General features: G+C 45.7%; 1 protein-coding gene across 1 annotated transcript; it reads left to right on the plus strand.

Moving 5' to 3' along the window:
* Nucleotides 1–5,766: 5,766 nt before the first annotated feature.
* Nucleotides 5,767–26,893, plus strand: LOC131108922 (collagen alpha-1(XVIII) chain-like). The gene is made up of 42 exons (XM_058060359.1): nt 5,767–5,896; nt 5,961–6,028; nt 16,305–16,552; nt 16,626–16,796; nt 16,874–17,005; nt 18,476–18,550; nt 18,886–18,978; nt 19,588–19,729; nt 19,849–19,895; nt 20,030–20,206; nt 20,277–20,303; nt 20,424–20,486; nt 20,556–20,624; nt 20,708–20,761; nt 20,836–20,952; nt 21,477–21,530; nt 21,608–21,643; nt 21,707–21,841; nt 21,906–21,980; nt 22,049–22,093; nt 22,183–22,245; nt 22,325–22,360; nt 22,419–22,502; nt 22,583–22,648; nt 22,769–22,831; nt 23,366–23,452; nt 23,528–23,563; nt 23,636–23,689; nt 23,760–23,816; nt 23,892–23,951; nt 24,018–24,068; nt 24,159–24,180; nt 24,263–24,331; nt 24,406–24,422; nt 24,496–24,594; nt 24,674–24,827; nt 24,916–24,989; nt 25,070–25,198; nt 25,304–25,351; nt 25,423–25,485; nt 25,554–25,867; nt 25,941–26,893. Exons 1-42 carry the CDS (start codon nt 5,886–5,888, stop codon nt 26,140–26,142), a joined length of 3,687 nt encoding a protein of 1,228 aa, XP_057916342.1. The 5' UTR covers nt 5,767–5,885; the 3' UTR covers nt 26,143–26,893.
* The last annotated feature ends 202 nt before the right edge of the window (nt 26,894–27,095 follow it).

Genomic DNA, 27,095 nt, shown 5'->3' on the forward strand with positions numbered 1-27,095 from the left:
TTTACTACATCCAAAGGTACACAGGTTCAAAACTAATGCAACACTTGTGGCCAATAAGAAGCCAGAAGAAAGCCATCTGTAGAAAAGGCATAATCGCAACAATCATGTAGTGTAGTGTTTATCAGAATTTATTTCTACACTATATACACTGTACTATATACACATACTATGTACACTATACACTATATTTGATGTTTGACCTGGTGACTGCAGGATTAGAGCAATAAAAAAATAACACAAAGTTTTCCAGCTCAGTGGAATCAGCGCCTGTGTCCTTCCTGCTGCTGTTTCCTGCAGGAAAGAGGACAGCGAAAGAGAGGATCGGGTAATGATCATAGGTCACCGTGGCTTTGAAAGCATCACAAAAAACATCTCACACATTTGAAGGATCTTTGATGACAGGAATTCTTCCAGCCTGGAACGCCGGAGTTCTTCAGATAGCAGCGCAGGAATGAACGGCTTGTGGCATGCGGCCATGATTGTTTGCATCCAAGGTCGTGTTCAAGCCAGGTAAAGAAGCGTTTTGTACCATGCATGAATGCTATTGATTTTGGCATCCATGACAGGTGGATGAGAGGGAATCGATAGCTGCGCTCGCCCGTTTTGTCTCCATCCGTTTTTCACCAGCTGGCTTCCACGGATGACGGCAAAGAAAGGACACTGTCTATGTTCATCAGTCTTGTCCAAGGAAGGTGAGTTCAAAGTGAAAAAAGTTGTCACATTCCCTTTTTGTTTCTAGCTATTTTATCCCAGTTTTCTTGACTGCTTGTCCTCCAACTTTAGTCAACGTGGTGTTGGCTAAGCTGGACTTTTCAGACGTGATAATGTTGAAAGCAGGTGAGCACCGTGTGTCACGATGACGCCATTCCCGGATCATGTAGCGAACTCCAAGCTGCCGCCACCTCATCGTTTTCATCCTGCTCTCACTGTGAGTGAAGTGTGCTGAGTCAGACAAGGACCCTTTGCACGCTTGAGGCGCTAAATCATTCCACCTTTTTACTGCTTTTATTTGACCAGAACCCTCCCGAGCGAGGCCATTTGTTCTCATTAGGGGGAAACTCCAACACTTAAACGACACTTGTGGGTAAAAGCTTTCCCACAAAGTCTGCAGTGACTCGCGATGACTTGTCGTTATTTTATTTCTCCGTGTGTCTGTGTGAGCTTCTGTGCGCTAAGTGGCTCCATGTGTGTTCCGACCGAACTGTCAGGCACAACTTCAAGAACTGTCCTGTGAAGATGTTACCTTTTAAAGCAAACACACAGCAGGCTAACTGTAAATATATCAACATGACTTGATGTTGTAATGTACCTGCCGTCCACTAGGGGCAGCTGTGAGTCAATGAGGTCACGGAAGAAAGAGGAACACGTCACAGGAACACAACACGCAACGTAACCTACCGAAGTACAATACCCATGATAGACAAATACACATATATTACTACCGCAAGGTATGCTGCGTAGCAAAATATTTTGAGGAGGTCGTCTGAGAAGTAAACAAGGAGGAGTTAACATAATAAACAATGTTTTATTGTTCGTATTGTTGCTGGGCTACCCAGCATGCCTTGCGGGCATTTGGAAACAGCAGTTTTAAGTTGCGTGTTATGTTGTAGTAGTCGATGTCTGTGATGCCTTTACGACTATACGCTTTGTACAGTTCTACCTTAAACCCACATTTACAGTATTTGAACTGGACTACGTTTTGGTGTTTTGATGTTCTGTTGCTGTCTTCTTGTGTGATTGATGCGTCCAATGATGTGTAGGTTCTGAATGCTGCTGGAGGTCCTGTCTGGAGAGCCATGATGTGCATCCTGATGAGATCCTGAGGGCTGTCTCCGTTTTAATCCAAGTAAGAAGACACAGGGCTTTAGACAGTAAAGTATGAGACAGTTTTTCCATTGTATTCTGCTATAAAGACCAATGTAAGAACTAGCACCCCTCTGTGGCCTCCCTGGGGGAGGGCGGGGGGCGTGATGGTGAGATCACACGTTAGGCCGTGCAAAGTTTAGGATTCCATCGTGTCTTCACCTGCTGCTTTTTTTTCCTTAAAAAGAGATAAATGATTCGGCCCAGAAAGCCATGGAGGTGCGTCACGACTCCTGGGTTGGGCCCACCGGTCCTTGAAGATAAAAGACGGCTGTGTGGTGTTGAAAGAGGCATTTTTAAAGCAATGAAAAAGACCAGAGAGAACAAGAAAAGAGGCCCTTTCTGCCTATTGATGCTGCTGTTGCCATGGTGACCAGGTGTGTTTTTTTTTTTTTTTAGCGTGATGACTATAGTAAGAAAAATCTATTTCAGTGGTTGGCGCACAAATGCCGACCTACTAAATCATAAAACACATTTCCAAGATTTTTTAACATCCATGGCCCACCGGCTGCTTGGAGCACGTGTCCGAATATAGTGCACTTTGTTGGGCCACAGCAGGTGGCTACCTCCCCTCTAGACTCTGGTTCTGATAGCAGTGATGTACTAGTAGTAATGTCATGATATTTGGTTAGGACACATCAGGTACAAACCCTATTTAGTTCCAGTCCTTCTTACCTCCAGTTGTAAACAAACTAGACTTAAATCGAACTTTAAAAAGTAGATATACATTCAAAAGTTATTGATACCATATCAGTCTTGAGGAGGGTATCGGTTTGAAAGAAAAGATATCATGCATTTTGTAATCTGAACTTGAATGAAGGGTGATGGGGCCATAACGCAGTGCGCCCTCATTGTCATTAAAGTGTAAAAAGAAGGTAAATACAGGAAAAGCAGTAAATGTAATGTGTAATGGTGTCTGGCGTCTCCCAACGAGCTCACGCATACGTCCTCGCACTTGTTCTTGGTGGCGGAGCTCTGAAGGAGGCAAACATTGCGGTCGTCTCGCAGAGAAAACAAAGAAGCCAAAAGTATTCCGCCTCCGGTCGGCCAAACCGCCATTATGGTGACGTTATTGTCGCCATCGTTCAGACTCGCGAGCAGAGCATGTCACATGGCCAACATGGCTTCCATCAAAGGGGATGTCGAGCAGCAGTAGTTGTGGACTTGCCAGGGAAGTCAACATGATTTATGAGGGACGACTCAGCGTTTTCTGAGGATCTTCCCACATGAGATGTTGATAGCAGACCCACTTGGATGTGAGGCCTCCCACTCGCTTGTTTTTGATTCCTCAGCTTGTTTATCACATCCCTGGCCGCTTCATTAGGTACACCTGCACCCTCCAAAACAATCCAATATCGTGTGTATGTTCACGTTGCTTTTATTGTCAAATATGCATCACATGCTGGGGGTGCATTTCTTTTATGTACTAGCGCAGCTCACACGGGGGGGTTCTTCAAGTAGCTCCAAAATGTGTACTACTTTCCTGGGCCGGGAAGGCAGACGGAGCCTCTCTTAATCCTTGGCCACATTGGAACCAGCTGTTGCTGTCCTGGGGAAAAACTGCTCATCCGTACAGCGTAGGGGCGGAATCCTGCGCTCAAGGCGAAGAAAGTTTCCTAAATTGTTGGAAGATAATGTGCTCCATAGAAATCATCAGTTCCAGGGTCAAACTGTGGCCATTGTAAAGTCTTTATTAACCATCAAGGCACCAGAAAACCAGCCATGTGTTGCATATGCTACCTTGGTAAGAAGTTAGTCTTAAATAAGCCAGGCACCATCTAAGTGTTTATAGTAAAAGGTAAAATGACCATAATGTGGCATATGTTCCACACCTCTCCATTTTGAACTTTAACTCATACAAGTGTAAAAAGAAGCTAAGCTGCACTATTCATTTTGTGTCAAACTAGTAAAAACAGGTAGGTGCTTTAACGGGTGCTAGCATCGGTGATTAAAAAGGTGTAAAAAGTAAGGAGCCAGTGGCAGCGTGGTTATGACAAGGCCCAACACTCCTCCTTATACTTGTTCTTCGTGGAGGACTTCACTTTTTCCGTCGTATTTTCCGCTGGGATCTGCAGCTCTTAGCCAAGCGAGGGATGAATGAACAAAGTCTGGCTGCCTGACTTACACACACATACACACACACACACACACCCTCCCCCTCACAACACACACACCTCCCTGCAGACTGCTTGCACTCAGACTTTAAAGTCCAAACAAAACACAAGATGACAAGTTATGAGTGATTCTTTTTCATTCAAATTCATGCAGCCATTTTTGTCGCGGATGTCACACTTTTCCCAACATTTCGTTGTCTTCTTCTTCTTCCTTTCAGATCAACTTTCATCCTCCAATCAGAAGTGACCTTTCAGATGGAGTCGCTGCCAGTCACCAAGCAGCCCACCTACCACCCAAAAAGCCCTCGGGTGTCCAAGTACTGCAGGATTTTACACAGGTATTCTTTTACAACTACCTCCAAAGTTGGAATAATGGCGGCTTGGTTGTCCTGTGTCGGTGCTGTTCACACAGAACAGCCACACCACAACCTCTACTACTACTACTACTACTACTACTACTACTACTGAGTATATCTTTCTGTAACCTTCCACCAGCCAGCCTTGGCTAGATCGTTGAGGTGCGACCGTTTTATCGCCAGCGTCGCCTCTCCTAACGGCATCCCTCGAATGCCATCGCTAGCGCTTATCTTCCAGGACTGTCAGGAACAAGGTCCCGAGCACCATCTTTATCTCCTGACGATGAACCGTCTTGTTTTTTTGTTTTTTTTTCCCCCAAGACAGATTCCAGTCCCTTTTGAAAACACTCTTGAGTCCAGACGACGTGGCTGCATCACAGACGGTCACCATCTTGATTTTTTCCAGCTTCGGAGGCATAAAAAGCAGACATTTTATGCAGAATGATGCTTTGGCCAGAGGCGACACATCTTGGGGGTCTTGTCAACACTGACTGGAGATGAGGGGTGGGGGGGGGGGTCATGATGAGATGATCCAGGCTGTCCCGCCATGTAGCTATCGTTCCTCTTCAGGGTGGGCTGCCGAGGGACGAGCTTGGACCTGCCGACAAAGCCTTTTTGGGGTGGAGGGGGGGATTAGCATCTTAGCATCTTAGGTTTCTCACCACTGAGGTATTCCGCATAAGTCAACAATGCGGCAGGATGCTTTTACTTCCTATCCCACTTGGAATGTTGCCACAGGGATGTGTAGCATTCGATCTACAGAAGTCTTATAGTTTGTTGAACCAACTAAAGCAAAATTGCAGGAGACCCAAACCCAATATCACCCAATTTCAAGTCTCTCCTGTTTTTATTGAATGTGGCTGTGAAATAAGCCACCACGGGGCCATTTTTGCCGTATGTTTTTGCCATATTTTTTTGTATGTAAAAGTAGAATAATTCTCTAAAATGTGTTTGGATGTCAAAACCTATACCGCCGTATTAGAGTCATTAGAGCTAATAGTGACATCATGACTTATAGCAAGGCCCTGATTGGTTGTGCACTTTGAGCTGTGAACCTTTATGACCCTTCCTAATAACGGCCGTAAAATGGACCTCCCGCGCTTTGCTAGCGATTGAAGCCGTGAAAGTTCAAACAGTCTGAATGTCGGATTTACTGTGGTTTCATAAAAGGCAAATTGATGGCGGTGATGATGCGGCCGCCCCTTTAAGGTCAAGGCCCCGCGCCTCCCAAGTTTCAAATGAGAGCGAAAGTGAGGGGAAGGACTTGACTGCTGTGCGTTAATTTGTGTGTGTGTGTGTGAGGGGAGGACAGGATTAGAAGCCGGTGGTCCTCTGGTGTCAGGTTTCAGCCCACTTCTTTTTTTTTTTTTTTTTTGGAAGGGGGGGTTCTGATGCACTGAAGCTGCCTTTGTTTGGCCCAGGAGGGAAGGGAGGAGAGAGGGAGGGAAGGAGGAGACTTTTTAAACTTGGAGCAAACCCGGAGGAGTCAGAGTGGTCTCCATCTCTCGCTCGTGAGCAGGATTTAATTTCCATCCTCCACAAGCTTGTCAAGATGATCTCACGGTAAATAACGCAGCATTTCTTTTCCATGGAGAGATCTTTGAATAACTTTTTTTTTCTGGTGCAGGATTCCTCCCTGGTTTGTTGGATTATTGCTCCACATCCTCGGCCGCTCGTCCGGGTACCAGCTGGACGGTAGGCGTCACCTCTTCCTCTGGTTCTGCTGCATCAGGAGTAGAGAATGGATGACTCAGCAGGCTTGTTTTCCATGAATTACTATTCCAAATGTGTTTTGCACTGAGCTGCCTTCAGTTGCCATTGTTCACGACGATTACACAGCAAGCTAAACAGCTAGTCAACAGGTGGTGCTTGCTCACTCTCGGGGAAACACTGACCCCTAGCGTCTTAGTGGAGAATTGCAAGTCACAAGCTCAGCCCTCGTTCAGTGAATTTAACAATTTTAAAAACACATTTTTGGGGGGAATATAACTAGCACCTATAAGATTATTGTAGGTTGAAAAAAAGTGATGCCAGGTAGGTCATTTTTTTTCAATATTGATCATAAAAAAACAAAAAAAGCTGGACAAACTAGCATAGCAGCTTCAATTATGGCGACTACTCTGTGATTTTCACCAGGAACAGGTGGAAGTAGACATAGCAGCTTGATCAAAATGAAGAAAATGAAGAAAAACACAAAACATAATATGTGTAATATATCAATATTTCAAAAGCCACATTTAATAAAGCGGCTAATAATAATAATGAGAAAAATGTTACGTGCCCTTATAGTGTAGGTTTCCTGAAGGCTGAGGGTGCATGTATTTTGTTGAGTCAGACATGACTCCCCCAGTGTAGACCCATAAAACGTATTTATAGTCCTTACTTTCCACACCAATTCTTGTTTCCGTAACAATATCTATCATGTCAAGGCATTTTGGTGAGTCTCTATTGGGCCATTTATGGCTTATTGCCTTTTTTACTTCCTGCTAATAGAATTTCTAGCAGTTTATTCAAAAATAATAACGCACATCTAACCACTCGGGGTAATATTTTGGGCACTCCCTTAGTTTTTTCACACAAATGAAACGTGACGAGGGCGTCCCTGAGTGTTTAAATACAGCAAAGAGGCTTCATGAGGCTTCCTTTGCACACTTAAGTGCACACATTGTGCACAAACCTTATGTGGTGCCAATGATTACCCTAATTACCCTGAGGAAGTGACTGTTTGCTTTGGATAAGCTCAGCACCCACAACATGACACTTTAATGTCCCGACTCCCTGAACGTGACACGCCGCAATGCGCCGCAATGAAGGTGGAACTCCAACAAATTCCCGGAAGAAGTGTCTTGCATGCTTTGCGATGCGTTCAAGTGTTCTCCCCCTGTCTGAGCCCCTGTGTTCAGCAGAGGAGACCTGGCGTTCCACAAAGGCGGCATTGTCCTCCGCACCTCTCAGTCACTAATTAGCGAGTGAGGGCTCCCGACAGCTTAATTGTTTGCCGTGACATTTAGAATGAAGCAGAGTCTTGAAACCGCTCAGCAATAAAAAAAAACACTCCCTCATTTTAAGAGAGGAAGGAAGCCGACATTGAAGGTTGCACACCGAGGTCAAAGGTTGCACGCTGGATGCTACAAATAGCAGTCGCAAATCGTTCTTTAGGCGAGACCGTTTTAATATTTGAACACATCTTTGATGAAATAACATGAAGTTTCTTTGTACCTCTGTCATTTATGCAGGTTTGGTTTTCCTAGCCTAGCGTTTTTAGCGCTTAGCAACCGCTTAACTGCATAATGTTTTTTTAACTGGTCGACTCCATTTTAGCAAGCTAACCAATCGACTAAGCCATACAGCTAACATAGCTCTTAGCTTGCTAGCAACAGAGCTAACATGACTGCGCTAACTCACATTTTTAGTGTGCTAGCAGCTAACGTAGCTTACACTAGCGGGTTACCCCAACAGCAGTAACCTTAAGTAAGGTAACCAGTTAGCTTACTCAGCTTTCTCACTCCCGTCCCCAAGCTAATTTCGTTTTTTAACTACTAAAGCTGAAATAGCTTTAACATGGGGCAAATGTCATGTGTTTACCTAATTGACACTCGGTTGCACGCTACAGTTGTTAAAATGAACAGAAGTCTTTGGCTAATCCAAAAATGTTAAGTTTTCAGTCTGTGCTCATTAGGCGTTTGAAGGTAGTAGCCACGGTCTTGTCATTCTTTCCACAAGCAGCGTCCTGTGAGGATCTGTCTTGTCTAAACACCAGCTGGCTTCTGCTGCGCTCCTGATGTCCGTCATCTGCTCCGCAGTCTCATGTTCGCTGACTTGGAACATCAAAAAAAAAAATCAAAACACACATCACAAAAAGTACAGTGTACGTTAGCGTTTAGCATGCTAGCTCCGCCACAGAAACACAATAAACGCTTTAAATATGAAGCCGACAGGAAGGTGTGAAGGGACAATGCAGCTATTTTGACAAGGACTTCACAGAGTTGAAGTAAACAAAGAAGGGAGGTTCTTTTTGAAGAGTTACGGTACTCAAATGCTTTACAGTTGCCACCCGACAGCTGCATCCGAGTTGTCCTGGGTGTATTTACGAGTTCCCTCCAGTTGCCCTACTTTCTGACGCAAGCTTTATTGTGTTTTGAGAAGGAAACTTGCTATCTTGCAAGACCATCTCCAGCAAACACGAGGGGGGGGGTTAAAAACAGGAACGGCTAAATTTACTGGCGCCCAAACAAGGAGCTCTACTTGCGCTTAAAAACGGACGGCTCGCTTTAAAGTGTGAAGACAAATGCAGGAAGTGGCGGCCGTCGCGTCACTTTGACTTTGAACTGTGCTTGTCGTTTTTCTACATATTTTGTGTGTGCGAAAAGGGGAAAATGCATTCAAAATAGATTAGCAATCCAAATGCTGCCATATGCGGGGGCCAACAGCACCACCCGCAGGCATGGAGAGGAATAGCACCCTGAGATTACAACACTGCTAAACTATTTAACAGTTGTAAGATGTGAGTTAGCAAATGCTAGGTTGTAAAATGTAAATGTAAAATGACACAATCTACAATTCCGCTGACCTCGCTAGCATTAGCTTACTCACTCAGATAAATCAGCTAGCTACGAAGTTAGCGTTAGCATGCCAACTCCTTCCACTAGCTGCTCAGCTAATGTAAATAAATGTAGCCACAAACGTAGCGTTAGCTCAGTTAAAAACATTAGTCTGCTAACTCATGGTAATACTTTATTGTTTATTGCTAGTTTTAATGACAATTTTGAAGGTAAAATGGGATCTTCCTGATTTATTGCAACTTAAAGGAAACATCATGGCTTCTCTGGCATTTGTTGTTGTTTTTAATGGCTTCAGATGCTAGCTCGGACTGAAACAAGGCATCAGCTCTGTAAAATTAGCTATGAACGTGAAGCGGTAGCGCTCGCTCAGCATGCAAACATGCTCACTGCCGTGCCGGGCGGGTCCAACAGTGCGTCCTGTGTGCGCGAGGACGTGACCCAAAATATTGTACGAGTGGACACATGGAACAACATTCCTGCTAGGAAACGGCAGAGCAGCTTCAGTGGAACATCGCATGAAAAAAAGTGTTTGTTGTTCTGGGAGTGACTGGCATCCTGGTGTCGGAGCTTGGAAAGAGTTAGTCAGGGCGGAAAAGATGGAGCTGGAAAACAAGCAGGTGACTGCGATGACTTCAGCATCCTCACTCAGATTAGTAGTAGTATTGTTGCTTGGCATGTCCAAAGATACTTCCTCCTCCTCCTTCTCTTCTTCTTCTTCTTCCTGTGGTTGTGTTGTGTGCTCAGCTGGCTTCCAGCTGCGTTTTCTTTTTTCAGTCCAGACGCATTTAAAATGGAGGTTTGCTCTCTGTTTGATTGTTTCCTCACCGTTGGCTGGTAAACCTGAGCAAACATTTGTGCCTCGCCGTTCTGTTTAGCTTTTCACAACATCATTTACATGAAAAACAACTCTGTTGGCCGCGGCGATGCTCTTTGCTGATGATGTTCTGTCTAAACATTTCTACAAGTGTTGATATTAAAGTCCAACAAAGATGTGGACCGGGAAACAAGTCGGGACTAGTTTGGATGAAAGAACATCCGCGTTTATTTCATGACTGTGAATGACATTTGTGGCGCCCCCTTTGGGTGATGTTCAAAATCCTTCTGAATACTTGCTAGCATACATGTAATGCAGATATCCTCTCATATTTACAATCATTAGACAAACAGGCAATGACTTGCTAACTTCGCTTGATGGCGGCCATGTTTTTCCACCAATTTTGCTGAAATGTTACATGGATGTGCTTGTCAGTCCCGTAGAGGCGTGTACCAAATTTGGTGGCGGTTCAGTTAAACGCCGCACAGTTACAACGGGTTGCAATTTCAAGGTTTAACAGCAGAACTGCGCCACCGTGTGGTGTATTTGTAGTGGTGCACCTTGTGACACACTTTCACCCTTGTTTGTGCGGCAGCTCAGGAGAAATAGTCGTGTGTTTTTAATGGCTCTACTTTAGCCGGATCTGCACCAAAATTGTAGGTATTTGATCTTGACCCGTGTCCCGCCCCTTTTCAGAAAGATTGTCTGAAATGGCTTCAAGTTTCTGTGTGGAATTGTGCTAACCAACATGTGAGCTGCTTGAAGCCGATGGAGGAATCCCTCTGGTTGTGTGGTCGTCTTTAAATATAGAGAGTAGATCACATAGCTGGCCGTGTTTAACAGGACGTCACCACAGTGGTTGGTGTTACTTGGTTTCGGAAACATGAACGTGTCCTGGTGAAGAGAACTACAAGCGTCATGTTGCTGGCTTAGCCATTCGGGACCATTTGGGAAACTGGGATAGCTTCTGTGGAACACAGGAAGGGTTCCCCCGGCAACAAAAAGACATAATAGTTCCCATAATACTGTATGTGCGCAGATCTTCCAGGTTTTTATCGGAATCTGGTTTAAAACTGTTTGGTCCAGGTCCAACGTCTTCCCTTGACGTCATGGTTTGCATAGAGCTGAACCAGGAAACAGTTTAGCCGGAATTCTTCCATCAAAACACACATAAATGTTTGCATTTAGCGCGTTTTAGAAGCTCTAAATGAGGATTTTAATGTCTTACTGCCACGTAAGAGCTTGTTGGACTCTGCAGCTGCAATGTAAACACTGGAGTTCTGACGGAAACATGCATCGCCTTTCCCTAAGTGACCGCAAATAACAGTTCTGGGACAGATCCAAGACCAAGTCCAAGAGGGGCCGTGATTAACAGGGGTGTACATTGGATTTATTTAGCTGTTTTATTTTTTCACAAAACACGGTTGATATATACGTATCGTTGACTGACTTCAACACTAGCTAGAGCAGCTACACTTTACACGTTTATTTATGTAACCTGAATGGTGCACTGGAACACTGAAGGGATACACGTGGCTTGTACTGTAATACTTAATAGTTAATAGTTAATAGTTGACATTTTTACACAACAAATTACTACACTGAATATTTTCAAATATTATTTTTATTGATTATATATTTATTTTTTATTTTATTATTACTTTTCAGTGAATATTCTTACATTGTATTTATTATTTTTATGGATTTTTTTTCCAAAACATGGCAAAAATTTGAGCCTATTTTGTCATTTCTAGTCCGGTTGTGTTGTCATCCTTCTGACCCTCACCATGGGAATTACTGCTATCTCTTCGGAGGCTCATCTTCCTACTCAGCGCACCAGGTGCATTTGTTTCTCAGCATTTGTGAGCAATTTGTTAGCAGGGAGACGACCTGGAACCAATTTACCGCAAATCATTCCCACTCGGGTCACCGGCTAAACTGTTTAGAAACACTTTCGACGTAGAAAGTAGACCTCCATCCAAAATGCTGGCGGCTTCAGCGCTGTCAGCTGCAGCAGGAAGTGAACTCGCAGCTCCGAAGAAGCTGTCAGGCGGTCCAGCAGGTACTTGTTGGTGGATTTTTATGGCGGTTGGCGGGCACATGTGATGTGTGCTGTTTTAGGAAGGGAAAGAGGCTGACTTCCAAATCTGGAGAGCTTTACGGCCTGAGCAAACACACACACACACACACACACACACACTCCAGTAGAGAAGCGCTATTATGTGTGCACCCTATCCACCTTTTACCGTCTTTATTTTCAGACGTGTAGCGAAGCCCCCTTGGCATTCAATACCAATTGGTGTTTTGATGCAAAACTACCCTTTTTGTGTTGTTGGTGCAAGCAGGTGTTGCGCAGTCAGCATTCGCAAAGTCGAAATTTCAACTCTGCTGCTATTTTTTTTTTTTTTCGTTTTAAACTCCCTTTCCCGTAACGTTGACAAAAGTGTGCGCCGGTGTCAGAGCGTTCTCAGATTCCGGGCTGATGGGGCCTTTCTGGATCTCCGCTGTAGTCTCGGCGAGTCGAGCCAGAGCAGATGGTATCACTCAGGAGCACCCCCCACCCCACCCCCACCCACCCCCTCCGCATCCCCCCTGTTATGAACAGTTTGGATAAGTTACACAAGTATCTCCTATGAGGCGAATACAAACATGGTGGCGAACCTTCAGTTGACTCCAAAGCTCTGGCATGCATCATTGAAGGAGGGGGGGGGGGGGCTCTTTGGGGATTATTTTATGACTCGATGCTGACTAAGATTAAAGCTCGCTGTTAAGTTGCACCTCGGCGCATTTGCTGTCGTTAAACGTCGTCTTCTCTTTATTCAAGACAGCTTTACTTTATTATACACTTTATTGTTACATTTTTACCTGCTATGCTAGCTCTCCTTTTTATAATCAAACTTTGCACCACTATTTGGTATAATCACATTTTTTTTCTTGCTTTTCTTACTTTTTCTGCATAAAACTATGGCCTCGTTATGATTTTTTTTCTCATATAATTAAAAATAATATTATAATACTGTAAATTTAACTGTAAAATAACTACAAATTTATTATTATATAATATAATTTTTTCCCAAATCATTGTAAGTAAAAAAAAATAATGCAAAATTACAAGTTTATTCACACGAGACTACAAAAACATTTCATAAAATGATTATATTTTTTATATTATTCCAGTGCCCCCGATCTTCCCCCCTGGTGAATCCTAATTATGCATTTTAAAGCGACACAAAACTTGATGGAACAAAGTAATACTGTTGCCTTTTAACAACGGCGTCAAGCAAGTGGAGTGGGAAATAAGAATTCCGAGGGAAGCTGTGTGTGTGTGTGTATATGTGCGTGTGTGTGAGAAAGACATACTGGGCGAAACTATTTGGCTGCATCCAACCTGCCAGCTTGTCTCAGCATACTTGGGAATGAAAGTCCTGAGTATCATTGACCCCATTTCTTTCAGTCCAAACAACTGCGAAGCCTTCGGGAGCATTTTGGGTGGTTCTGCTTTGAATAATGAGGGAGTGGGAAGAAGACATGCAACATGTGCAAGATGTTATTGTTGCTGTTTGCATGCGTTGCCGCATTAAAAGGCCTTTCACACACTGGACAGGGCATTCCTTAGCGTACTGTACATCTAATTGGACATCTTGGGCTGCGCTCGCAGGGCTGTGCATGCTAAATCCTGAATGTACACCAATCCACTGTTTTTCCCAGCTTACATTTCGCCAAAAGCTTGTAAAATATGCTTTTAAAGAGCGCAGCACATTCAAGCTCAAGTGAGTCAATCCAACTAAACATGACAATCTTTTACGAGCTGCACCAACCCTGCTCTACCTCCTTAAAATCAAATTTGGATGCAAGGCAAGAATGTGCCACTTTATTTGCACCCAGCCCCCCCTCTTTTGAGGGGCAGGTTCCATACTTTGTATGCGACTCTTACAATGATGATGATTGGGCTCTGATTGGCTTCAACCAGGCCCCGGTTTTCGTCCTGGAGAAATGTTGCTCCAAAGTCTGCCTCCAGTCCTTTCCCACGTCGGGAAGCTCTCCTTGTGCTCAGTCAGACTTTCTCACAATTAGTCAGCACTCCAGCACACCAGGAAGTGGCTCGGTTCAATCCGTCCTGCCCCCCTTTCTGCTTAGGAACTGATAATATTGACTTAGTAGTCCCTTAAGGATGTGAACTGAGTTCCCTCGAGGGTCCGGACTTATCCTTACTTAAGCCCACCTTGACTGTAATTAGGAAAGAGAATTTCTACCCGTAGGGGGCGCCACAAATGCTGTATTCATCTATGGTCTATGGCCGATCCCAAAGACTTTTATTGGATGTCAAGGATCTGCTGCGAGAACTGAAACCATCAATAATGTCAAGGAGCCAATGTCTGGGTCTTGATGAATCCACGTCTTGTGGTTTCCCTGACGATGAGCCAATGAGCCCCCCCGCAACCCTAGTGAGGTTAAGCAGCATAGAGGATGTCATCCCTGTACTAGTAACAGCCACTAGAGGGCGTGCTGGTTGCTGTGCTTTACACAATAGGTCAAGTATTAGATATTTCAAGGGATTTATTCTAATTTCTGTATGAATGAATATACGTAATGTTAAATATGCACTTATTGTGTGTATGAATGAATATACATAGTGTTAAATATGCACATATTGTGTGTATGAATGAGTATACATGGTGTTAAATATGCACATTCGGCCTTGACTGCTGTGGAATTTCCCTGCAAACATTTTGCTCATGTTAGAGATTTGTTTCCTTTCCAGCCAACGAGGTCAGCTAACTTTTTTTTTTTCTTTTTTCCCCGTTTGGTTCCCAACGCTGAATGAAGTCATCACCTCCGCTCAGTTTGAACACGAGCAACACGTCACAGTTGGCACCGGCGCTTTAGCGCTTATCAGCCAAGGGCGATGAAGTCCTGATGTGTTGCGTTTGACCGTCCTTTCTCTTTGCGACTCGGCTCTTATTAATATGCCAGGATCTGTCATGCTAATAGCAACCAAATGTTGTGATCTCAGCGCCGTCCAAGACACCAAATGTGGTGAAAACAAATGTTTTGGATCTAAATGGCCTGCCTGGTGGACTTGCGGCTTAATCAGTGTCATTCTCTTCCATGGCTTTCTTTACTTCTTTGCTTTGATATGCGCTGAAACAGTCACCATAATGAATGCTTCATGCTAGCATTAGCACATGACGTATAATTGTACTTGCTAATGATTGCCATGTTAGTTCAGGTGTCCATTTCCAGATGTTTTGGGAGACAGTATGTTTATTATTGTGGCTGTCGTTTGCAATGGTGCACGGAATCCCAACTGTTTCTATTATCAATATCGATAACCAAAAGAATGGATTACATGTGCAGGTGCAGATATGGATCTGATACGGATCCAGATGTCCAACAACTGGCCCACTTGGACGCGTTCCGCACAACTCGGTGACCCTTCTTGCAGAGCCAGAACTGTTTGGATGTCTCTCCAAGCATGTAAACAGTGGTTACTACGGAAACACCAAGAGCATCCCGATGTGGGAATATTGTGGCGTAATGCTACAAGCAGGGCGTGCTACGTTTTTCCTGTTCCAGTGCAGGTGCTCGCTCGGGCCGGGCCAAGAAGAAGCTCCAGACAGGAATGGTGCGAGCTTTCCTCTTGACATCCTTGCTAAAAATTGCACTCGCAGGGACGCGTCTGCCGAGTTCCTTGAGAACTTGAAAACGGTACAGTGCGTGTCTTTGTGTGCGTCCAGCTGTTTAGTGATGTCACCGGTGGGGAAGAAGTGTGGGAATGTCGGCCTAAGAACCTCCCCAGGACCCGTCTCCGGGCCTGCAGGGAAGCGCCCATTTCATCATTTCCTCTATAAAGCTCCTGCAATAGGAGAACCAGGAAGCAAAAAAGATGGCCGCTTTTGCCGTTCTTAATGAGGGGTTCCGGTCCAATTAAGACATGTGGCAGAAGTGCGCCTCACTTCCCCGAGTGCGAGTGTGCGGTGAGTCTGATCTACAGGAGCTGCCTTTGTGCTGCAGGAGTATATTAGGTGGGCTTAAATGCCTTCCAGATGCTGCTGCAAGGCTCCACCGCCGCTAGGGGCGCTATTTGTCAGTGCTGCACGTTTTGTTTATTGTGCGGGCCAACGTGCACTGGAGGCGATGGGGTATTTATGTCTGACATGTTGTCAGACTTATGGGACTCATAAAAATAAAGCAAGGCAAGCGGAAAGAAATGTGGAAAAAGATGCTACAAAGCATATTCCCACTCGGAAAAATCATAACATTAAAGAGTTTCATATTGGACATATATCACACAAATCCAATACAAGAGTTGCATTAAAAAAATGGCATTTTACAAACACTAACTTCTTTCTAAAATCTAAAGAGTACGGGTGTTGTCTTTGGAGTGGGTTGTAGCGGCACAATCATCCCATCATACGGCTATGAAAAAGTCAAAATATTAGGAACACCTCTCAGTATAATGTTGAATCAATACAGAAAGAAACTGAGCTTTATTCTCCTTGAAAGGGCAACCTTGTTGATACGGGTGTTGTATTGGTGTTCTGTCTTTTCTCACTTCCTCTAACCCGGCTTCTGTCTTCTTCCTGTTCTCCAGACCGAGGTTCTCATGGAGATCTGGACCTCACCGAGCTGATCGGCGTCCCCCTCCCGCCGTCCGTGTCCTTCGTCACAGGCTTCCAGGGCTACCCCGCCTACAGCTTCGGAGCGGGCGCCAACGTGGGCCGCCTCACCAAGTCGTTCATCCCCGACCCGTTCTACTACGACTTTGCCATCACCGTGACGGCCAAGCCCACCACAAGGCGGGGCGGCATCCTCTTCGCCATCACGGACTCTTACCAAAAAGTACCGGGTATCTTCTTCACAGCGCCGCCTTCTTTGCACCCTGGCTGACGTCTCCTTGCCTCTGGTCCTGCAGGTGGTGCAGTTAGGCGTGGCGCTCTCCGAGGTGGAGGACGGTTCCCAGAGGGTGGTCTTATACTACTCCGACCCCACCACAGGAGGCAAGACACAGGAAGCAGCTTCCTTCAAGATGGCGGACATGACGGGACGGTGGGCCAGGTTCACCATTACGGTGCAAGGCGCAGAGGTACACCTTGGTACCCATGCGGTGTGGGGAACCATCATCGTGTCTCCTTTTCCGTAATTCCAGGTTGTCTTTTTCAGGTGCGTCTCTTCATGGACTGCGAGGAGTACCACCGTGTCGCCTTCACCAGGAGCCCCCAACCTTTGACCTTTGAGGCCAGCTCGGGGATCTTTGTAGGCAACGCCGGAGGTACCGGCCTGCCCCGCTTTGTGGTGAGCCTTTATTTCTGTCTCCATACTCAGCTGCAGCGCCCCCTATGGGTTGTGGGCAAAATGTATTACCTTTAATTAGGCACCACAGCTAAATGTGTGCACCACATTGATGCTGATTCGGCAAAAAAAAATGTAAGTCAAGGTGACTTATAGGGTTTAATAACAGTGCCCCCTTGTGGAGTGTTTGTCTGACAAGTAATAGCACACACAGCACAGGAAGGTTTTTACTCATTTTCACTCTTTCTACGTGCAGCAGTTCAGGAGTAAAAGCGTTAATTTACTAACAAGCGTGGCGTTTTTGGGGGTTCCTTGTTTTCCATTTGAAGAATGAACGCGATGGCGCTCGTTGGCAGCGTTGGAGTGCCGCGGGGAGACGCAAAGCACACGTCTGCACGCTTTTTTACAAGGCCGTAAATGACAAAGCGTGATTTATGCATTTGGCTCACTGCCGCCGCTGTTGAATATGTCATTGAAATGAATTTGTCCCCCATGTGAAACAATACACGTACTACAATGTTCCGTGTTCTTTTACCACATTGAATGACCTCTAGGAGTGGTGTGTGAGTGAATGCAAGGATGCCAGCGTAATAGGAACCATGCTGTCGTCGGAGAAACCTCCAATCATATTCATAGTGTGGCTCTGTTGGACCATGGAGCAGGTCCATGGGGTCCAGCAGGTCCAGATGCGAAACAGCAATCAGTTGAGGACTGAGATTTTATTAGAAATGTGAGCAGAGCTGTAGAAAAAAAGGTTAGGAACTCATCCCGCCAGGGAGCCGATACGTCAAGGAGGTTCCTCTGCTACCCCGTGGTGGCGGGGGACAGAGGGGGGAACGTTCCAGATGTCGCACACATCTTGCTCCTCTTTAAAGTCAAACATTCCTGGCGCTGGATAACAGGGACGAGAATAGCGCCTGCTGAAAAACGGCGCTCAAAAGAGGCAAAATTGGAGAAGAAAAGGACCCAAGTTGTCCGTGATGCAGTGTGACATCACCTAGAAACCCTCCAGAACTTTCTTCCCCGTCTTCATCTTATCTTCCAGTAAGCGCCCCTCCTTCCATTCCCTCCTTTGTTGCTTTCCAGCTGTTGGCCGTGGTGACAAATAACCACGTCATGTTGATTCATGGCAACAAAGCAGACAGAATGCGGATAAAAGTCATGAGACACAAGCAGCGAGCCTGGACTGGACGCCTTAGACATTTTGGACACATTCGATGCTTCCACACGCCGCAAGACATGCTTGGATGAGTTCGATGATGTCACAGATTCCAAACAAATTCCCACAGATACACTCCAATACTTGTTTAAAGCCTTCCCAAAGGGATGGAGGTCTCGTATCTGCAAAGGGATGGCAAATATCATGTCCGGCGTGGGAAATATTCATAATGCTGTAATAAAATGATGCTGAATAACTCCTACTGACAGACGGATTGGTCTAAATCATCACACATCCCTATCTTTGCCTTCCAGGGCTCCATCCAGCAGCTGGTGCTTAAGTCCGATCCCACGGCCCCCGATGACCAGTGTGAGGAAGATGACCCTTATGTGAGTGAGCATGGCACACACACACACACACGCACACATGCTCAAATTAGAGAGCAAAGAAAGGTCAGCATGGAGACAACAAATAGGCGTTGTTTCCCTCTGCTGGCCAAATTATACATTGCAGGAAACTCCAACGCCAAGATGGTAACTCTAGACAGGATTAACATCATATTTACATGTCTGCTCACCACAAGATGGGCTTTTCTAGTAAAAACTCAATATAATAACATCATCTAGTTGCACTTATGCAATCTCTGACACCACATTTATGTGTCAAACAGCTTTTTCATTATCATTTCTGCCTGAATTTAAAAAAAAAAAAATGTCCTCTTTAGGCGTCTGGATTCGGAAGCGGCGATGGTGTCTACGAAGACATGGAGGGAGAAGAAGAAGTGAAGAAGGTTGTGGAGGAGAGGGAGTATAAAGAGGTAGGACTTTTTTTAACCGTTAACCATTGCCAGTCGATTGAATAAACCATACTTTGAATATTGAAAATATTATTTGGTTATTTTTACAATGTTATATATATTTAGAGTAGTTTTTAATATTCATTGTACTAAATAAAAATATTTAGAATTAAGTCATATAAATACATTTTAAATTAAATATGTTTTAAAAATGTTACATTTGAACTTGTTTATATTTTTCCATATTTCGAAGGAAAAATATATGGCAGATGAAAATGTTTGATTTGAATATTAATTTTTAATGTTAGTTTTGACGCCCAGATCAATCAATGCAGGGCATAAAAGTGCATCTTTGGTGTTTTGTAATGATCTTAGCGCCACCTATTGGCCACAGACTCCAACATATTGTTACTTTAATACACAATACATGAACATTGAGCATTGTTGTCTTTGTAAAGTAGGAATTTTGAATATTAGGTGTTCCTAATGATGCGGCCAATGGTGCAAAGCCCTCAAGACCTTGATGTTTTTGTCATAATTGCGTTGCCATGGCGATGCAGGGGGTCGCAGCTTGCAGCTCTTGAAGATCTTTGTTTCAATGTGCATAGAAAGCATCCATGTCTCCCTCAGGTGGACCCCACCGACAGCACCCCGGTCCCAGCTCCGCCCACTGAGATGCCAAGCAGTATTGTTGATGATGAAGATGATGATGACGGTGAAGAAGACAGCGAGGAGGCGTCAGGGCGGGAAGTGGAGGTTCCCACCGCTGAAGGTAAACAAACTGAAACATATTTCATATTTTTACCTGCGATCTTCACTCCTCCATCATGAACGTGTTTGGTCTTGTTTAGGATATTATTATGATATTTTGACATATGTACTCTTTTCCAGTCAAACCAACACCAAGCACAGCAACTGCAGCCGCCAAACCAGACTCTGTGAGTGCACACGTTTTGATGAACTGTAGCTCCTAATAAATCCAGTACAAGCTGTCCTAACGTACTACTTTGATGAAGAATTGATTATTTCGGCATGTTCAGTGTGTTTGTTGCTAATTGTTCAGTCCTTGCAGGCGCCAACCACACCGATAAAAGGCGACAGAGGTGAACCGGGTCCACCAGGGCCCCCAGGACCCACCGGCCCTCCAGGACATGGCTCTGGATCCGGAGCCGAGCCTGGACCTAGCGGTCCACCGGGACCTCAGGGCCCTCCAGGCCCACCTGGAGCTGCAGGGAAGGACGGCCAGCCTGTATGTTGCATATTTTACTTTGTTTCTGTACTAGAAAACCAACTGAACATGTTGTGAAAATATTTTGTAGGGAAGCAAAGGGGAAACTGGCGCTCTTGTAAGTAAATGACCTATTTGGTATTAACGCAACATGCGCTTTTTGCCACTAGAGGGCGACATTCTGCTGTCACTTGATTTCTGATAGTTTAGTCTTGACATGAGATCCTGTTGTTCTCAGGGAGAAAATGGCATTCCGGGATTTCCAGGGCTTCAAGGAGAGCCTGGACCGAAAGGGGAAAAGGTACATTTTATTTTTTGATTCCTTGCAGAAATAAACACACAATCATCCATTTCTTTTCATTCTTGGCAGGGCGATACTGGCGTTGGAATGCCTGGCCTACCAGGACCTCCCGGACCTCCAGGACGCCTATCCTTCCTGGTAAGACCCTTTGTAAGACCCTTTTTTAAGCTTAATAATAATCTATTGATTATTTTGTGTGATTCCTGCTTGGTGCTCCTCAGGAGGGCTCAGGATCCGGCTTGGAGGACTTTGATGGAGATACAGACATCATCCGAGTGAGCCCTCTTCACAAACATCATCAGCATTTCCTTACACATTAAGAGTTTTATTATTAACTGTGCTTTATTAGGGACCACCCGGCCCTCCAGGACCCCGAGGCCCCCCTGGAGCCCCGTCTGAGGCCGTCATTCCTGGGCCACCTGGACCCACTGGGAAAGATGGAGAGAAAGGAGAATCCGGACTTCCTGTAAGTCCATCAACCTGTATCATTTTTTTTTTCTTGCATGTTGACAAAGTCTAGACGTTGAAACGCAAACCGAGTCTTCAGTCTCCTGATGCTCACTTTTCCAGGACGTGTCGTTTAGCGGCTCCGGTTCTGGTTCTGGCTCTGGTCAGGTATCACCACTGGGTTCCATCACATTGAATGGACCAGAAAGGCACCATTTCCCCCAACTTTTATCATAACAAAGTGCATGTTTGTTCATGTTTGGCCTCTTGGTACGGTCCCAACACCAGAACTGGACCGGACAGCAGCACCTTTGGGGGAAATGTGTCTTTCCTCTCATGAAAGGCTTCAACTAACCCAATGAATGGGCTGTTGGGCTGTGAAAGCCCCAAAAGCTGGATTCAGTTTTTAATGCTCAAATTCTTTTCTTCCTGCTTACATCGCTTGTTGCGAGGCAAAAACTGAAACCACCCAACTGGTTAAAGCCAATCATTATAATCATAATAGTAATCATAATAATAACAAAAATGTTGTGTGTCTTTCAGGGAGTAGATGGAAAAGATGGAGAGCAAGGACCTGCTGGAGAGAAAGGAGACAAGGTGATGTTTCATCTTTTTTCATCTGTCCAAAAAACCAAATGAGAAATAACATTTTTGCAATTGCATGAACCAAACAGGGAGAACCCGGAGAGGGTGGTGGACCAGGACTAAAGGTGATGCTGCTCATCCTTTGTTCCATGTTCTTCTGTTGTTTCTAATGTTTTGTCCTCATTCAGGGAGATCAAGGCCCACAAGGCTTTCCGGGACTTCCAGGACCAGAGGGCCCAGAGGGGAGATCCGGCCCCAGGGGTCCACCCGGTCCCCCTGGACCGCCCGGTCCACCGGCGAGAGGATTTCCCCTTGACTTTGAGGTCCATTTCAAACCGGAGAACATTTGAATTGAAAACTGTTGGTAACCTGTGTGAACCTTTTCAGGACCTGGAAGGGTCGGGACTGCTGAGTGGTTTTGGATCAGGGCATCCGGGAGTGCCAGGAGTTCAGGGAGCCAAGGTATAGAAGCACCCCCACATTAGGGCAACAAGTAGTCGGACTTATGTGGATTTGGTTGTGTCTTTCAGGGTGAAGAAGGTCTGCAGGGTCCTCCAGGAGAGCCAGGTCTTAAGGTCCGGGGTCCACTTGACTAAATCATGTGTCCATGTTGTAAAAACCATGTGCTGGCGTGATGATGAGTGTGTGTTCTTGCCGTGTGCAGGGCGAACTCGGTGTTGCCGGTCCACCCGGGCCAGCAGGACCACAGGGGGCGAGAGGTTCAGAGGTTAGGGAGTGGGCCAGCACAATCCCAAAACCACAACACAGCCTATCATCATTAATGAATGCTCTTGTGTTGTGTTCAGGGTCCAAAAGGAGACGTTGGCGCTACAGGGCTGAAGGTAAAAGCACACTAAAGTCATTTTTCGCAAGTGGAATGCTGACATCTTGGGTTTTTAGGGAGAGCCAGGACGGGACGGACTCAGTCTACCTGGCCCACCAGGACCTCCTGGGCCTCCAGGACTTGTCACCAACCTCCAGGATGTAAGTCACAAAATGACTCAAGACCAGTTTACTGTCGTCGCTTTAGACACGATCCCTCACTGCAGCTGGTCTCTCCTCAGCTCCTCCTTAACGACACAGATGGCGTCTACAACTTCTCAGGGATTTTGGAGGCTCAGGGACTCGCAGTGAGTGTCACATGACAATAAGACGCGGATCAGAACACAGCTGTGGCTGACAGACGACGGTCCAAACGAGCACATGGACTTATGTAGGACAACGTGTCGTGATGTTCCTTTCATGTGCAGGGACAGCCGGGTCCTAAGGGAGACACTGGACTGCAAGGTCTTCAGGGACCAGCGGGACTCAAGGTAAGCGCCCCGCCACACGCACCTTCTCCACTCGTAACGCACTCCACTGCACTTAATGCAAGAAAGCAACAAAACATCCGTTGAAGTTTGGACAGGATTGCAGTAACAGCAATACAGCTTATGACCACAAGGTGGTGCCAGAGTATCATAGAGTCTCATAGAAGTTAACAAGGTTGCCATGATAATGTATTAGAACTGGGAACACACCGTTTTGTGTGTCTGTAGCTTTAATGCTAATGAGTGTGTGTCTCCAAGAAGCACTTGTTGTGTATATACTGTAAGTTTTTTTCACTTTAATAGATGCCATACATCAAATACAACATAACATTAAAAAGTGGGGCAAATGTTAGCCACTAGCATCCAACCACTTCTGTCTGATACTTGCCTCAACTAAACAAAATTAGCTTTGGAAACATTTGCTGGGGGCCATTGCTCAACTGGGCATGCCCATATCAGGAAGTCTGGGTTGCGGTGACGTCAGTGGAACCTCCATACATATTCAAGCATCCACGGTTTGCATTGGTGTATGCGCAGGGTGAAAAGGGCGAGCCGGGAATGATCATCGCCGGGGATGGATCCACGTCAAGCCTGGCGGGTGTAATTGGACCTAAAGGGGACAAGGTGAGTTCTGCAGCCGACTGTGTATGTGTAGCTGTCAAATACGTCCCAATAATGAAAGAAAATGTACTTTTTCAGGGCGATAGCGGTGCAAGAGGACCAGCTGGAGCATCAGTAAGTAAAATAAAAAAGGTCTTGTTGTTTACTGATTTGATTTACTTGATTGTTTACCCCATTCCATAACAGGGACCTATCGGAATGCCGGGGCCAAAGGGCGAATTTGGCTTTCCGGGAAGACCTGTAAGTCAAAGTACATCATCACACTTGTCTCAAGCACAACATGTATTCTAAGCGTATGGTGATGTTGTAGGGGCGTGCTGGTGTGATGGGACCCAAGGGAGAGAAAGGAGACTCAGTGGGCCAGCCTGTGAGTGACACGCCATCATGTGCCTGAAACACCCTGAAAGCAACACCACCATCAATGTCTTTTGTCATCCCACAGGGACGTCCAGGCCCTCCTGGACCGCCGGGCCGTCCCGGGATATTCCGATACCAGAGAGGAGTAAGAAAAGGCTCCAAAATGCTTGATAAATCATGGAGTCGTCAATAACTGTGCTCTCTCCCGCAGCCCCTCCAGACCGTGTTCCCCATCCCTCCCAGGCCGTTCTGCAAAGTGCCTGTAAGCCCACGTTCATTCCTACAAAATGACATTTATCTGGAAGCTGGCAATGGTCTCTCATATAACAAGTATTGTGTGTTGATGTTTCAGCTCAACGGAAGCTTGCCGATCGGTACGTGGTGATGGTGCATTCAGGACACGGCAGCACATTGCCATGCACACTCAATAAGAAGTTTGATTCTCTGTCCCCAAAGGCCAATGTCAGAATGGACAGAAAGGAGAAAAGGGCGAGCGAGGACTTCCTGGCATCCCGGCGCCACCTGGTGAGAACCAACCCTCAAAATATAAAAAAAAAAAATTGTTATAGTGTGATTAATTGTGTTTTCTCTCCACATAGATTATCAAAAAGGACGGGTAAGTCTTTTTTTTTGAACATTTTTTGTTGTCTTGAAGCCAAAGAAGTCTAATAGAATATATGTGACGTCAGGGAATGAAGGGCGACCAAGGCATCGCAGGAGAGAAAGGCCAGAGGGGAGATGCAGGGTCACCTGGGCAACCGGGCAGCCCCGGGAGACAAGGCCTGGTGGTGAGTGACGTTTCCATGGCGACACAGTCACATTGAATTGACACAAACCAGACCTTGACATCCCCTTCACGTGTTTCAGGGACCCAAAGGGGAGTCGGTGGTCGGCCCTCCTGGTCCCCGCGGGGCACCTGGCGCCCCAGGCGTTGGACCTCCTGGACCACCTGGGCCACCAGGCCCTCCGGGGGGTCACTCAGTGTCGCCGTACGGCTCAGGTTCAGGCTCAGGTGGAAACGGTGTGTCAATCATCCTCTTACTTTGCATCCAACTGTGAATATGAATCATATATGTAATATTCAATTATGTCATTTTGTGTTGTGACAGCTTTGACTTACTCCGGCCCCCCTGGACCACCTGGACCTCCTGGACCACGTGGACCCTCAGGAGGCTCCGCTACTGTACGTCAAATAGTTGTCTGCAAATCTCTCATCTTGCCTCAAACTGCATGATTTACTTATCATATATTTTTCCTAAATAGGTGAAAACCTTCGCCACCATGGAGGCGATGATGCAAAAGACATTCAGGGACGCAGAGGGGACGCTGGTCTTTGTCACTGGGACAGGAAGTCTCTTCCTCAAGGTCTCTCAGGGATGGAAGGAGATACAGGTAATATAAATATAAATGTAATAGGAACTGAAGACATGTAATTGTAAATAATTTTTTGGGTGAAATGAGTAAGATATCATTTATGATGTGTTTTCCCTTTTCTAGCTTGGCAGCCTGGTCTACCATTCCAGTAACATCATAACACAAACTGAGGTACCCCCCCCCTCCAGTATTTGATATATTGTCAAAATATTGCCATAACTCAACATGCCTTTCCTGCTTAGCCTCGGGCTGCACAGCAGATCAAAGCCGACACAATCAAGCGCGTGCCTTCGTCTAAAGACAGAGTAAGCTAAGCGCTAACGAGGTGTTTGTTCATTCCGCGGCTCCGCTAACTTCACCCCTCTCGTCGCAGCTCAACCTGGTGGCGCTCAACCAGCCCCACTCGGGCGACATGACGGGCCTGGACAACGCCGACCAGCTGTGCTACCAGCAGGCCAAAGCCATGGGCCTGCCCCACAACTACCGAGCCTTCATCTCCTCCGGCAAGCAGGACCTGGTCCACGTGGTCTACCCCGGCTTCAGGGACACTCTGCCCGTGACCAACCTCAGGGGGGACGTGCTGTTCAGGAACTGGAGGTCCATCTTTAGCGGCGAAGGGGGCGCCATCAATACCAGGATACCCATTTATTCCTTTGATGGACGGGATGTTCTAGCCGACCCCTTCTGGTCAGTAAGCGTCCTCCCGCTCGTCTTCTTTGTCGTGAACAAACTGCAAGTAGTTGTTATGGTGTCTTGACAGGCCTCAGAAGAGCATCTGGCACGGCTCCACCAGCAGGGGGATGCGCATGGTGGACAAGCACTGCGAGACCTGGCGGGCCGACCACGTGTCCGTCACGGGCCAGTCCTCCTGCCTGACCTCCGGGCTGCTGCTGGGCCAGGAGACGCGGAGCTGCTCCAACGAGTACATCGTCCTTTGCGTGGAGACCCACAAGAACCCTTAGCGACGCCGCACCGTCACGGACTGAGATGTGTTGTGGCCTTTGAGGCGCTCACGTACGCCGTGAGGCTGGAATCGTCCCGTTTGTGCCTTGACGGATCGTCCCTTTGGCACATATAATGAAGCATTCATGCAGGGCCAGTTTTCACTTAGTTGTAGCCATCATTCTGTCGGGAATGTGCTAGATGTGAGCTTAATCTATGCAGCATCTTTTTTTCCAAGAGACCAATTGACGTAAGTCATATTCCCCCCAAATTGTCCCCCCCTGAGGATGGATGTGTCTCCACGAGGAGGGTCATGTTTACAGGTTGTCATGGAGATTTTTTAAAAACAGTATTAATATTGAAATGGCCAAAGCTTCTTTTCCACTATTTACATTTTGTTTGCCCCTCCAGTGACCACCAAATTGAAATGCACTGTACTTCATTGTTTATTTTCTAGAATGTTTTTTTTTTTAATCTCGATAGGCTATTTAATTTAAATCCAGTGAATTATTTATACCGTCACAGCACATAAACATGAAATCAAAAGATCTAAGAATGTAATTTATCTTTTTTTTATTATTTGTCTCATGTTGTGTCTCTTTTTCTTTTTTGTACTTTTGTGTTTTAGTAGATTGAAAATGGAGCTGAGTTCAAATGTTTATTTTCGGGGTGGGGGACGCCAGTATTTACATGATACTGGACTTTTAAACATTTTAACTAGCGATGTTTTTTCATGCTGAAAAGTAAAATGTAGAAAAACAAAGGTGTTGGTGCTTGGTTCAATAAAGTTTTTTCTTTCAAAACACGAGCGTCTGTTTGTTTTCTATTATAGGCATCTACACTGAATATCTCACTGGGTTGAATTGCAATACATTTTTAAAATTTAACTTACAATGGTCAAATTGTGAAAAACGCGTAGAGTTGTAATTTTAATTAGTGAATTTAGCCAAATTAAAATAATTATCCCCTGAAT

The sequence above is a fragment of the Doryrhamphus excisus genome, chromosome 21 (assembly GCF_030265055.1).
Source record: "Doryrhamphus excisus isolate RoL2022-K1 chromosome 21, RoL_Dexc_1.0, whole genome shotgun sequence".
Taxonomy (NCBI): Eukaryota; Metazoa; Chordata; class Actinopteri; order Syngnathiformes; family Syngnathidae; genus Doryrhamphus; species Doryrhamphus excisus.